Consider the following 13,360-nt stretch of genomic DNA (forward strand, 5'->3'; position numbering starts at 1 on the left):
GTACTGCATGAGTTCATCGCGAAGTGTGTAACATTATTTTGGTTATTTTATATTTTATTGAACTCAATAGCTTTAGATTGATGCTATACAATATACATTAAGACAGGGATTTAAAATAAATTCTAATCGAGTGTGCTGGGTTATCAGGCAATCTTTTGATTAAAATTGAAATACTAGAGATATTTCATTCTCAAGTAATTGCAATTCAAATCTCATCGATTTGAATTTAAAACGACCAGAGTACGATCTCTCATAGACCATAGTCGACCAGGATTTATTTTGAATCCGTGTAATCTTGAATAGCAGTATCAGAAGCGCAGATGTGGAGAGTGAAAGGGGGAGGTTAAACCAGAAAGAGAGGGAGAGAAAGAGAAGCGAATAGAAGGAGAGGGAGAGAGGGGGGGGGAGAGATAGGGGGTTGATGAAGGGAGAGAGACATGATAGAGAAGAGAACAGAGAAAAAAGCGATAGACAAGATATGGGAGAAAGAAGGGGGGAGGCAGTAGGGGACCGTGACCCGGACGAGACAAAGCATGGGGGGGCACTGCATTGTCTGTGAACAATGCTGTGCCCCCACCCAATGCTTTGTCTAGTCACGGTCCGCCACTGGGGGGAGGGGTTCAGCATCCCAAAAGAGAATGGATGAAACTCATAAATTAAAAATATTTTAGCCTATATTACCGTCCATCAATAGATATTGAAACACACACACACAAAGGCAAGTACATGAATATGGAAAGCAAATGTTTAGTCAAACAGTATTATAGATAGAAATATAAAATGATAAATAGGGAAAATGAGAGAAAGAGAAATAAGGTTACAACGTACATGAATGGCCAAGGAAAGGGGGAGAAAATAGAGCCAAGGAGAAAATATTAGAAGGATAGAAAATAAAAGTAATAGTGACAAGCAAGGAGTGAACCTGAATTGATAATTGAAAGAAAACAAAAATAAACAAATGAATGAAAGATAAGATGAAACACCAATGGAAAAGAGACGATTTGAAAATAAGATCTATATATTGGTATAAGAAATAATTAAAAGAGGGAAAACAGCAAAACATATGGAATAAGCGACTATAAAAGGAAAAAAAATGGAAATGGAAAATGAGCGAAGAAGTCTCGATAATATTATTTAGGACAGAGTGCACTAAACTTCATTTTACACCGATCAATAAATTGGAGGTACAGTGTAAAGAGACAACTTAAAGCAAAATGAATATGGACCCGAGAAGGAACAAAAACAAAGAGTATGTAATTTCAACACTCTAAATAAAAGGTTTATCGGGGGGGGGGGTGTTGTTACCCAAATGTCGGGTAAAATGGGAACATGCAAGTTGGATGGGTAAAAAGATATCGAATATTGTGTAAATTTCACGCAATTTTGCATGCGTTGAAAATTACCCTTAAAGCTTGTGTATAGTTTTGGTAAATCCACCAAAATGCACCTATCACTATTCCAATTCATTGCTAGCTAATATGAATGGATATGCCCTATAACAGTTATGATGTGGAGGATATGAAATGAAAATGTGTTTTACAGGATAAATTTTGCGATTTTACATGGAAATTTAACTTGATCGAGTCACCCGATCAAATTAAAATATCTGCGTGTTTTGTCTTTCAATTAAATCCTATTCCAAATCATGGAATGGGCTGAAACTTTCAAGATATGTTCTTTTTCTGTAACTTTTGGATATCTAATCACTAAATTTATAAGATAAGTGCTTGAATGCCCATTTTTAAAATTTAAAACAAGCACCGCCGAGAGAGGGCGCTATATATCCAAGATTTGAATATTTGAAATTTTCTCAGAGAAGTGCAGTTGGAAAAATATCTACAGTCTCTACGCTTCAGTAAGACTGTCATATTAGATGATATTCGATTATCAATCACATTATTGACCCTTTACCAAAGCTATACACAGGCTTTAAAACATGCATTTAGCCTAATATAGCCTTGGCATGGGGTAAAAAATACCCAACAAACATGCATGTTTCCTTTCTACCCAATATTGGGTAAAATTTTACTCAGTGTCATTTTGCTGTCGCCATCAGCAAAATGAACAATTTGACTATCTTTTTTACTTACAATAAAAGGCCAAGTTAACAAAAGCCAAGTTATCATAGACTTATGAATAAACTTCTAAACACATGACCTCGTCAAGGTAATTAATTTCAAAGTACCTCTAATAATCGTCATCTTTCAAAAACATCCTAAAGTAAAAAAGAATCTCATAAAAGACGAACCGAATGAATTACAAATCAATCGATAAAGAGACGCCCTTTTGTTGAAGTTAGAAATCGATAGATTTTGTATGAAAGTCCCCCTCAGCCCACACAAAGCACCCCTTACGAGGCGCTATTACCCCCTGGTAATTGTACACTTTGGTATTGTGCGTTTCTTGTTAATTTGTTCAGCGGTGCGCGGTGGAAACATGTGTAATTCTATTCAAAGTTCGAACTATTTTTAATAGCGGTATATGTGGCAGATGCGGTATGAGGTCGCAGACGACGCACATATATTTTTCCTGACTGTCAAACTCGCGTTTATAACAATGCTATATCCTTAGTTAATGTTATGATTATTATGATGTTGATGGATTGGAATTGTGATACTCTATGATGACGAGAGCGACGGGTTTCTGCAAGCATCGGAAATTCCAATTGGCAAAATGATTTCATACCGGCTTTTTATAGTGCTTGCATGCGTGAACGATTCTTCATAAAACATAACCTGAGGAGAAGAACGAGAATAAAAACATATTTTTTGCATCTTTTGCTGATTTTTTGGTGTATATACTCATCGGGATGAAAGGATGATTACTTTATTCTGACTGATCTTTTCGAACAAGATTTATCAGTTTTACAACTAGGAGTTTAAAGAATTGATTTGGCATCATGTTCATAACAGTGAAATATGGAGGTGAGTGTATATCAAGATTAACTGTTATAATGATTATTATCGTTGTTATTATTAGCTTGGCATTATCGTTATCTATTTACCTATAATAATAATTAAAAAAAGATAATAATAATGATAATTATTATAACTATTATTATCATTACTATTATTATTATTATTATCATCATTATTATTGCAATTATTATCATTAATCATTATTATAAACATCATCATGATATAATTTTATACCATCTTTGATTATTTTTACTGATATAATCAGTATCATTATTAGAATTTCTAGTTTTATTAATACTGCTACAACTATGTATATATTTTTTACGGAACATTTTATGTGGGGGGGGGGGGAGTTTTCAACTTTTGATTCTAAGTTCTACGTTCCAGTTCATTTTTACTACATTATACGGAAATATGGAATGCATTTTTTCTCCACTGGCGGATCCAGGTGGGGGGGGGGGGGCAAAGGGCAAAGCCGCCCGCCCGTCTCCCCCCCCCCCTTTAGAAGCAAAATTGAAAATTGTAATGTAGAATTAAATGCCATTAAAACATAAGTGTTTTCCCTCTTTTTATTTTTTGCTTTTCAAATTTTTTTTCGGGGGCGAAAAATCATTAATTTTTGGTTAAAACTCCCTTTCTTTTTTTTTTGCTTGTCAAATTTTTCCTCGAAAAAATGTGCACACCCTTTTGGAAAATCCTGGATCCGCCCCGTATCTCCCCTTCTTGGATTTAAATATTTAGAATAAAGCATACACCATTTATTTATATCACCAGAACAAGGTAAATAGATTATAATCATTTGAAGGTGCAAAAGAACTTTCGCATATTTGAATCTATCAAAATGTGAAATTGCTACAATTTTCATCACAACAATGATTTTGGCATAAATCATTATCATCATCGTCGTCATCCTCCTCGTCGTCGTTGTTATGATCATCGTCATCATCATCACCGCCATCAGCACCATCAAAAATAACAATAAAAACAAATAAAGTGCATTCCTTTCTTTTTTTTTCTCTCTCTCTTACTTTTCCTCATCCTTTTTCTTGCTTTTCACATCTTATTTACTGCTAAACAAATCACGGGGGCACTTAAAGCCCCTTTCACCATGTTCACAATGGGTGGTGCGATTCCTTACAACCGTTGCGATTGTGCGCAACATAATATTGTGACCAAATGATCGCAAACGATCGCAAGAGCGATTGTGAAAGCCCAATTACGGTCTCATTATACACTGTAAAAACTGCGGTGTTAAAACTGACACCAATTGGTGTTAATAGAGGACCACACCCTGAGGTGTTAAAATTACACCCTAGAGATTAAACATAACACTAAAGAGTGTAAATGTAATAACAAAAGGTGAAATAACACCTATAGGTGTAAAACTAACACATCCAATTTAACATCGGTGTAAAATAACTGGTGTGGTACTCTATGCACACCGGTTAACACCACAGTTTTTGCTGTGTACACACATGAACGGTACATCTAATTTGTACACTTCTCTGCTGCTCAGAATCCTCGAGCAAACAAGAGAAAAAACAATTAAGAATAGAAGGATGAAAAGCAAATATTTGTGAGCGTATTCCATATCACATCCTGGCTTGATATGTACACGGATATATAAACTTAATGAGAAATACGTTGTAGAAGCAACAGTGTATGGCGTTGGTAGGCAATGTCTAGGTATTAGGACTGCATGTTTACTAGTCAATCAAGATAGCTTGTTTAATTTGGAGGTATTTGTTTTCGAATTTATTATACGCCCCCCCCCCTCTCTCCCCCTCTCTTCCTATATATCTCCCCATTTAATCTCTATCTATTCCTATACATTCCTTCCCCGCTCTTTCTCTTCATTTCACGATCAAGACAGCTTGTTTAATTTGGAGGTATTTTTTTCGTATTCATTACACGTCTCTCTCTCTCTTTCTTTCCATCTCTCTCAAAATATATCACTTCTTCAATATTTTCTATCCATTCCTACATATTCAATTCTCGCTCTTTCTCTACATAGTTCACCCCTCCCCCTCTCTCTTTTCTTCTCCATCCCCTTTACCTATTGCCTTGCCCTTGCATTCTCACTCTTCCTTCCTTCCTTCCTTCCTCTTTCTTCTTTCCTTTTTGTTGTTTATTCTTCTGTAGTATGCACCCATCTCCTTTCTTCCATTTGACAAGCAATCAACAGTAACGCACCTGTAGGTTATTTACACGAACCGAACACCTATCCTTACTTACATCTATACCAATGAGAGTGGGGGTGGTAGTAGCACCCCCCAGGAAAGAGTATGTCGGTACAAAAAACTTTGCACCTCTACCACCTACATACCTATACATTTTGAACCCAATCATTACCTAGCAAAGTTGAACATGTTGAATTGAACCTCCAAAATAATCACAATCGCTATATATACGCACTCTCACCGTTAACATACCCGGTCCTCATAATTACAAAGCATTTTCCACCCGAACATTAACCTACCCAATCATTACGAAGCATTTTTGCACCTCTGCATGAACCTAGCTTAATCATAAGAAAATCATTTCCAACAATTTTGCATCCCCATCATTACCAAGCACTTTGTATACCTCTACCATTAAGCTACCCCGCCCCCATCATTACCAAGCATTTTGCACCCCCGTAAGTTTTCAACCCACCCCTATTGCCAATAGTTTTGCACCCCACTATATCTCATCATTACCAACCATTCTGTATACCCTTCCATTAACCTAGCCCGCCCCCATAATTACCAACCATTTTGTAGCTCTACCATTAACCAACCCAATTCATTACCAATCATTTTGCATTAACCGTTCCCAATCAATACCTATCAATTTGGAACCTCCACCATAACCTACCCGCCTCATTACCAAGCATTTTGCACCCACCATAATATTCCGCCTACAGTTACTAAGCATTTTTGCAACCCATCATTAACCTCCTCCATTCTCCTCCGAAAGTAGCCGTTCTTTGTTCATTCTATTCGCTCTTCAGATATTTCAAGAGTATTTTACAACACTTTAAAACAGCGATATCACAAAGCACTTAGCAAATATAACGATCAAGCCACTGAATGTTCAGTATATATGCGAACAAACAGGGCAACCTTTTAAAGGCGCTCCTCCCCGAGAGCCAATGGAGACTAAAACTATTTAGTTTGTAATGAAAACCTACAAGTTTCGCCTTGCGGGTAAAAATATACTCTTTTCTTAAATCGCCTTAAAATGCTAGTTAAAAATAGAATTCGGCTTGCATTCTGACACCAGCTTCAGAGCTGGACTTTATAGCATGCAACAAGAAAAGATTAAAGAACAGAACAAGCAATTAATTTATAAAAAAGAGAGATGTCTCAAGGCGCATCTTTATTGTCACCTCATTTATTTTAAGAAGGAAACCAGAGATGTTTTAGTATTCCACAAACGATTTCAGTTTAGCCTTCAATTTCTGGCTGGGCATATTGAGCAATGAAGAATAGGAGAATGTGAAATATAAATAGAAAAGAAATGAGGTACTTGAGTACTGGTTTGGTTGTAAAGGTGTCATATGGAAGTTTTTTTAAAGATTATTTTTTCTCTTGCGGGGGGGGGGGGGAGGGGGTGTAACATATTCAAGATGATAAGAGAGCGATGGAGCAAAACAAGATAATCAAGACGTCGGGGGGGGGGTATATAAAATATTTTCATGAAAATTTCTTTAAATTCTCCTTATCTAGCATGCAAATGTGTGTATCAAGAGTGATGAGGGTGAGGAAGAGAAGGAGAGAGAGATGGGGAGAAGGGGGGGGGGGGAGAGTGGGGGTAGAGGAATGAAGATGAATATTTTGTTTAAAAATGTGATATCGAAAACTGCAAATCATACTTATTTTTTTCTCTTTGTTTGATTTTGCAGAAAAGGAGGAAGCTCTCTTCAACCCTAATTGTAAAACAATGCTTTTACTAGAAGACATCAAGCGAAGATGCAAGTGTAGTATGGAAGGTTAGTTACCGGCTGATATTTATCTCTATGACGATGTGAGCTGGGGCGTCGATACATGTTGTGGATTAGGGGCAAAATAAGAAAAAAATCCACAAATTTTGGCCCTCTTAGCGCGCAAAATTGTTTATATAACACTGAATTTTCACGCAAACTGAGTATCTAAAACCATATATTTTCATTGAATTACTTTTTTTTAATTCATTTATTTATTTATTTATTCATTTTTTTTTTTGGGGGGGGGAGATGAAAGTATATGCTCCCAATATCTTCTTGGTGCGACCGCGCCCCCTCGAAGAATTGATACCTCTTGATATTTATTAGTGTATTATTGGAGGTAAGTTTACCGGTTGATATTTATCACTATCTCTTGATTAAAAGAGAGGACTCCAACATTATCAAATTATAAAATAACGTTAACCATATAACCTTTTCTCAGTACAAAATGTCTGTGATATTTTTCTTACTTGCATCCAGTAACAAAACATTAGAGCTAAAGAATTAGAGACAAAAACATCAACGGCAACAACAATTCCATAAAGACCCTCTCCCTAAACAAAACTACAAACAAAGAAACCCCAATACAAATTAAAATAATATTAATAATGATAAGGTAATATTACTACTACTACTACTACTACTACTACTACTACTACTACTACTACTACTACTACTACTACTACTACTACTACTACTACTACTACTACTACTACTACTACTACTACTATTACTACTACTTCTACTACTATACAACTACTACTAATAATAATAACAATAATGATAATAACAATAATAATAATGATAATAATTACAATAAAAATAATGATAATAATAATAATTATTATTATTATTACAGTGTAAAAATGACTTATGTAGCGCCAAATCCACTCTGTAAAGTGTTCAAGCCGCATAAAACGCCACAACAAATGTGTTTGTTTTCTTCAGAATAGGTCACCGCCTCATCTGATTAGATTGTAATAGACATCACGTATCCCCATTTTTCAAAACATACATCAGAACAATCCCACATGGGACCTATTTCTTATCGATACTATCGATTCGTTCCATTGTGTATGACTAGCGGGGTTTTACAGCCATCGTAGGATAAGATTGTTTACATGTAATTCCTTATATCGATCAGACACGTATGTAATCATAAAACAGTGGAACGGTGAACCGTATCTCAGTATAAACTTTGGAGTTGTTTTGGTGTATACATAGAAGGCTAGTGGCGAAATGAGCGAAACATTAGCACACGGCGTTTCGTCTTTAACAAAACTTCTTAAAATTGGCGGGCAAGCAAAGCGAGATACAGCAAAACAGAAATTGAATGAAAATCTGATTTTGTGATATAAATTTTGACACAAGTATGCAGAAAATATTATTTTACATGTGTTTTCCTATTAGTTTTTTTCTGTTTCACTTTCTCCTTTTTTCTTGGCCATGTAACTTTTTGGCACTCCTGTATTGGTATGTGTGGATATCAAGCCCCCCCCCTCCCATTCATATTTCACGTCTTGCTATATGGTCACAATGGTTTAGACTCTCTCTCGAATAATTTCATAAGACATCTCCTACTAGCGCTTCATTTTCAGACCCCCATTTCGCGTTAAATTCCAGTTACCAATCAATCCCATTTGGAGAGAGCCATACTTATATCAATCAAGCCCCTCATTTCGTAGGCATGGAGCTATATGTTCTCAAGCGTATGGTTTGGGGGGCTACACGCATCTACCCTTGCCTGATCAGAGTGCCCCCCCCCCGGAGTCAGCGCAGAACAAGCACCCTATTTAAACCTGGAGCCGGATCTACTCGCTCCTGGGACTGAAACGGGGCATTCCCCTCTGTAGCTTGTACGGATGCAAGTAGGCGTTTTGCCATATCCCTAATGGGAATCTGGCCTGCTATAGGAGCCAAGCTGCTATAATCTTGACTTCTATCGTCCCCTTTATAAATTTTGTTCTTTTTTTTATTCTCACTGATTTTGGAGACAAAATAGGCAAAGACACAAAACGTTTTTCAACTTCGTGAACATTTAGCGTTTAATACTTTGAATATGATAAGATTGTCATAATCAATATAAGCTCTCTTTCTTTTAGGTTATCACACCTCTATCCTTTTTAATCTGTAGTTCACATTTCTTCCAAACACACACCTCTTATATTATTGACATCACATGCAATTTATTATAGTTATTCAAAGGATAATGGCGTTTAGCTCTTCTTACGTCTATCTTCATAACGTTAAAAATGTTTTCAGCCGCTTCTTTATCATTTTGAAAGATCTGTTTATTGGTTTTTAACGTTCCACACAAGCACGTTCTGAAAACGTTTTAATCGATAAAAATTCCAAATACGTCAAATTTTATTGATAAAAGAATGTTCATAACACGTCCAATCGTTATAGCGTGATTATTATCACTAAAATTGCGATATAATCTAGATGATACTTTACATATTTCCGTTTTATTGTCATTATCTTGAGTTCAATCATACGTTTATTTTTTTAACAGTTGAAGTAGATCTGTCGGATCAGGAAGGGAATATCAAACATCTCATCGAATCACCTCAGAGGTACGCCAACGAGGTCCTCAAAGAAAGGGAATCATTCGTTCTAATCAAAGTCGAAAGTAAGTTATTTTTTCAAATTTAGTAATAATGATTTACATTATAGGTGATGTTATCGTACTTAACAGCTCTTTTTCAGAAGTCTTTTAAAGCGCTCTAGAATATAGGCCAAGTTTTGCCAACATGTATGCAGCATGACTACCCTGCGCAGCTATATGATACGCCCAGCTTTTTAAGGAATAAATTCCATTTACCTCACCTGGGTTGAGTGCATAAAAATATGGATAAGTGCCTTGCTGGAGGAAAATAATGTTTGGAGTACTGAGGATTTGAACCAACGTCCCCATCTTAAAGGACAAGTCCACCCCAACAAGAACTTGATTTAAATAAAAAGAGAAAAATTCAACAAACATTACACTGAAAAAATTCATCAAAATCGGATGTAAAATAAGAAAGTTATGACATTTTAAAGTTTCGCTTCATTTCACAAAACACTGATATGCACATCTCGGTCAGTATCCAAATGAGGGAACTGATGACATCACTCACTCACTATTTCTTTTGTATTTTATTGTATGAAATATGAAATATTTTCATTTTCTCGTCATTGTCATGTGAAATGAAGTTTTATTCCTCCCTGAACATGTGGAATTCCATTATTTTAACATTTTGTGCTTCAGGCAAGGAGGTCCCAATCGTCAAATTCGTAAAAATTGAAATATTGTACAATTCAAACAATAAAAAACAAAAGAAATAGTGAGTGAGTGAGTGACATCATCGACTCTCTCATTTGGATGAAACTGGCTTGTTCATATTACTATTTTGTTAAAAATAAGCGAAACTTTTAAATGTCATAACTTTCTTATTTTACATCCGATTTTAATGAAATTTTCAGCATTTTGCTTGTCTGATTTTTCTCGATTAATTCAAATCACCATTTTTCTGAGGTGGACTTGACCTTTAAGAAACGCGAGTCAGAACCACAGTGGTACATTAGTGACTACACCGTTTTACATTCGACCATAATTTTCACTGAAAGTGTAGCGTGTAGAGTATGTAGAATGGAGATACTAGGATAATAATCAAGAAAACATATATTATCATGGATCATTCATATTAGATGCATATTTCATACACATGCAATTTCATAGCAGACTTGAAAATACGAGGCAATACAATTTATGACTTCTTCACCATGTTCACGGTTTGTAAAATACACGAACAGAAAAACCGGAAAAGTGGAGGCAACCTTAAACTGTAATTATCCATTGTTATAAGTGCCAAATAATATTATCTCCAATAGCAATAAAAGTATCATATATATTGTAATAGTTGTTATATACAAATTATTATACATAAATCCTCATGATTGTGTCATTATTATCATGAAGCTATAATATTTGTGCATGTATAAAATTGTAAATATTGTTATGAGAAATAAAAACCTTCGAAACATTATTCTGAATCTGAATTATTTATTTCATTAATACAGGTCTTGTCATTGCAGACGCCGTATTTTCCCTGATATTATTTGAATGTATGCTTTGTGATCTTGAATATGTTTGAAGTGCCGAATAAATAAATAAAATCTTCCTTGTTTTTTTATATATTTTTTTTCACAGAAAACGACATATCATCCAAGCCTCATTACATACCTTTACTAAACGACAACGAGGCCATCGATGCTGCCTTTCTAGGTAAAATAAAATTCATATTCCATTCATTTCTCGCTCTTATATTGGCTATAATAGCCTAAACCTACTTCAAATTTTCAGTAGAATACAAATTTTCGAAATTTCGAGCGAGGGGGGGGGGGCAACTGCTCGTGTACTTGATAAATTCATACCTCCATGAAACCAAATCTACTCAAATTAAGATTTCATATTTTTGGCATGTTTTTCGCGCATCAGAGAAGGAAAAGGTTTAATTCTGGATTAATTATGCGTGTGCGTGCGTTTGTGCAGGGGTACGGGGGACAATTGCAATAGCTCCAAAACAGCAGAGCCTGACGTAGAAATTCTCCATACCAAAGTCCGACTTTTAAGCCCATACAGTCGTACAGACATTCTTTTTTAATTATTATTTAAAGGCAATAGGCTGTGGTTTTTTTTTATTTAAAGGCGTAGGCTGGTTTGAGCATGGGGGGTGCACATCCTGGGAGATGGAACTAAAGTTAGGAAAATCAGCTGTTGAAAGAAAAAAAGGGGTAAAATTTCCTTTTGCTTGCCAGTGTCGGAACTCGATCATCTGCCTTATAGGGTGCATGTGCATGCACCAATAGCCGACGCCCTTGTAAACGTTTTTCTTTATTATCATTTTGTGTTTACGGAACAGATAAGGGGATTTATTCATCACAAGCATTATTTTCATCGGTCATTTTCTTTCTTTGAATCTACATTCAGCTCGGCTTTCAACGAAAGAGAACCTCAGCCTGTCCAGTGGCAAGACAACCAGTAAGAAGAAGAGTAACAGGAATGCCGATAGAGGGCGCGATTCACAACGCGGTCGAACGGGTGCCAAGTCGACGACACCAACCGGGCGACGAAAACAGAGCCAAGATAGAAAATAACATCATCTGAAAATAAATACAGACTTATTAGCACTTAATGAAGCTTTTACTTCATTATAGTAATATGGGCGTCAGCTGATATGTAGAATGAATTTGCTTGACTCAATGACAAGTACTGGCAATACGTCTTTCGGGGGAAATACCAGCGAGAAGTCCGCTAAAATAATTGCCAATTCCTCTATTGCTAACTCGTCTACTCCTCACATGGTCTAACTTTATTAGTTAAATACCATTCCGTCCATCAACATTTTGTCTAACAACCATTTGGTCCAGTGCAGTTATGTGAAGTTCTACCAGACAGACGTGAATGGCCAACATTTCTACTACCCCACTTTGATTTAGACATCACTATCATGATCATCAAGGAAATTGCGCTATCGTGTGCACGTTGAGCATATTAGGTTGACTATACTTTAAGTCACTCTTGACCGCTATGTGATACACCTCTGATTGAATTTGTAATTATCTCATTTTTAAGACAATGCTGTATAGTATAACAGTTCAAAATAATGCATCGAACAATCAAAATACTTGTAAATAAAGAGTTATATCATTTGCTTCTTAACGATGTTCTAGAATAAAGAAATGTATTTCAACATTTGGAAGGTGTATGTTGTCTTTGTTATAATTCTGCGTTATTTTGACAGAATATGCCCAGCATTACAAAGGGGCGGGGTCGTCTATATCCCGAATATGAAAATTCTCTGATGATCAAATTGAATAATAGAGACGAAAGTAAATGTTGACGAACCCCGAACCTTTCCTCATCTCACATCAAAATAATTTTATAGTAATCCAGATGCTCGTTCATAAAACTTATTTTAACAAATTTGATATTAACAGTTAAAAGCTACTAAAATCCTACAATCTGGTTGGCTGGTGGTATTTAATATAAAATCTGTTCATTAGTAATAAAAATTAAATCTTTATGAAATGTGACACAGGATTATAAATCGCTTTTAACTATGTACGTTTTAATTATTATCATTATTATTATGATTATTATTATCATAATCAATAATAATCATGATAATAATGATATCATTGCCTTCAAAGGTCTGCATGATTGTTTTTTCAGGAATGGAGTGGGAGCTAGGGGGGGGGGTGAGGTGATTGTTGTTGAAGCTGACTGGTCGAACTGAAGTCAATATCATTCTGTCATGAAGCAATTGCCTGTGGCATCAGACAGTAAAGCACGCGAAATATTCAGCGGGAACATATCAGTTACCTACCCAGCAATTCCCCCTGACCTACAGGATTTGACCCTGTCATTTTGCCATTATCATGAATATGCATGAAGTCCTAATAATCCAGTAGTGTGATGCAAAACCGCTTC

At 35.7% G+C, this 13,360-nt stretch overlaps 1 protein-coding gene across 1 annotated transcript; it reads left to right on the plus strand.

Moving 5' to 3' along the window:
* The first annotated feature begins 2,458 nt into the window (after positions 1-2,458).
* Positions 2,459-12,622, plus strand: LOC121419976 (uncharacterized protein CXorf65 homolog). Its single transcript, XM_041614485.1, has 5 exons — positions 2,459-2,924; positions 6,805-6,891; positions 9,401-9,517; positions 11,078-11,152; positions 11,858-12,622. Exons 1-5 carry the CDS (start codon positions 2,900-2,902, stop codon positions 12,022-12,024), a joined length of 471 nt encoding a protein of 156 aa, XP_041470419.1. The 5' UTR covers positions 2,459-2,899; the 3' UTR covers positions 12,025-12,622.
* Positions 12,623-13,360: the final 738 nt, after the last annotated feature.

This window comes from Lytechinus variegatus, chromosome 8 (genome assembly GCF_018143015.1).
Source record: "Lytechinus variegatus isolate NC3 chromosome 8, Lvar_3.0, whole genome shotgun sequence".
NCBI lineage: Eukaryota > Metazoa > Echinodermata > Echinoidea > Temnopleuroida > Toxopneustidae > Lytechinus > Lytechinus variegatus.

Bases quoted from the DNA above. Each gene is read 5' to 3' on its own strand.
- LOC121419976 (XM_041614485.1), top strand. From the start codon at position 2,900: ATGTTCATAACAGTGAAATATGGAG. The intron at 6,892-9,400 runs GTTAGTTACCGG...TTTTTTTAACAG, and splicing joins ATGCAAGTGTAGTATGGAAG to TTGAAGTAGATCTGTCGGAT. The intron at 11,153-11,857 runs GTAAAATAAAAT...ATCTACATTCAG, and splicing joins CATCGATGCTGCCTTTCTAG to CTCGGCTTTCAACGAAAGAG.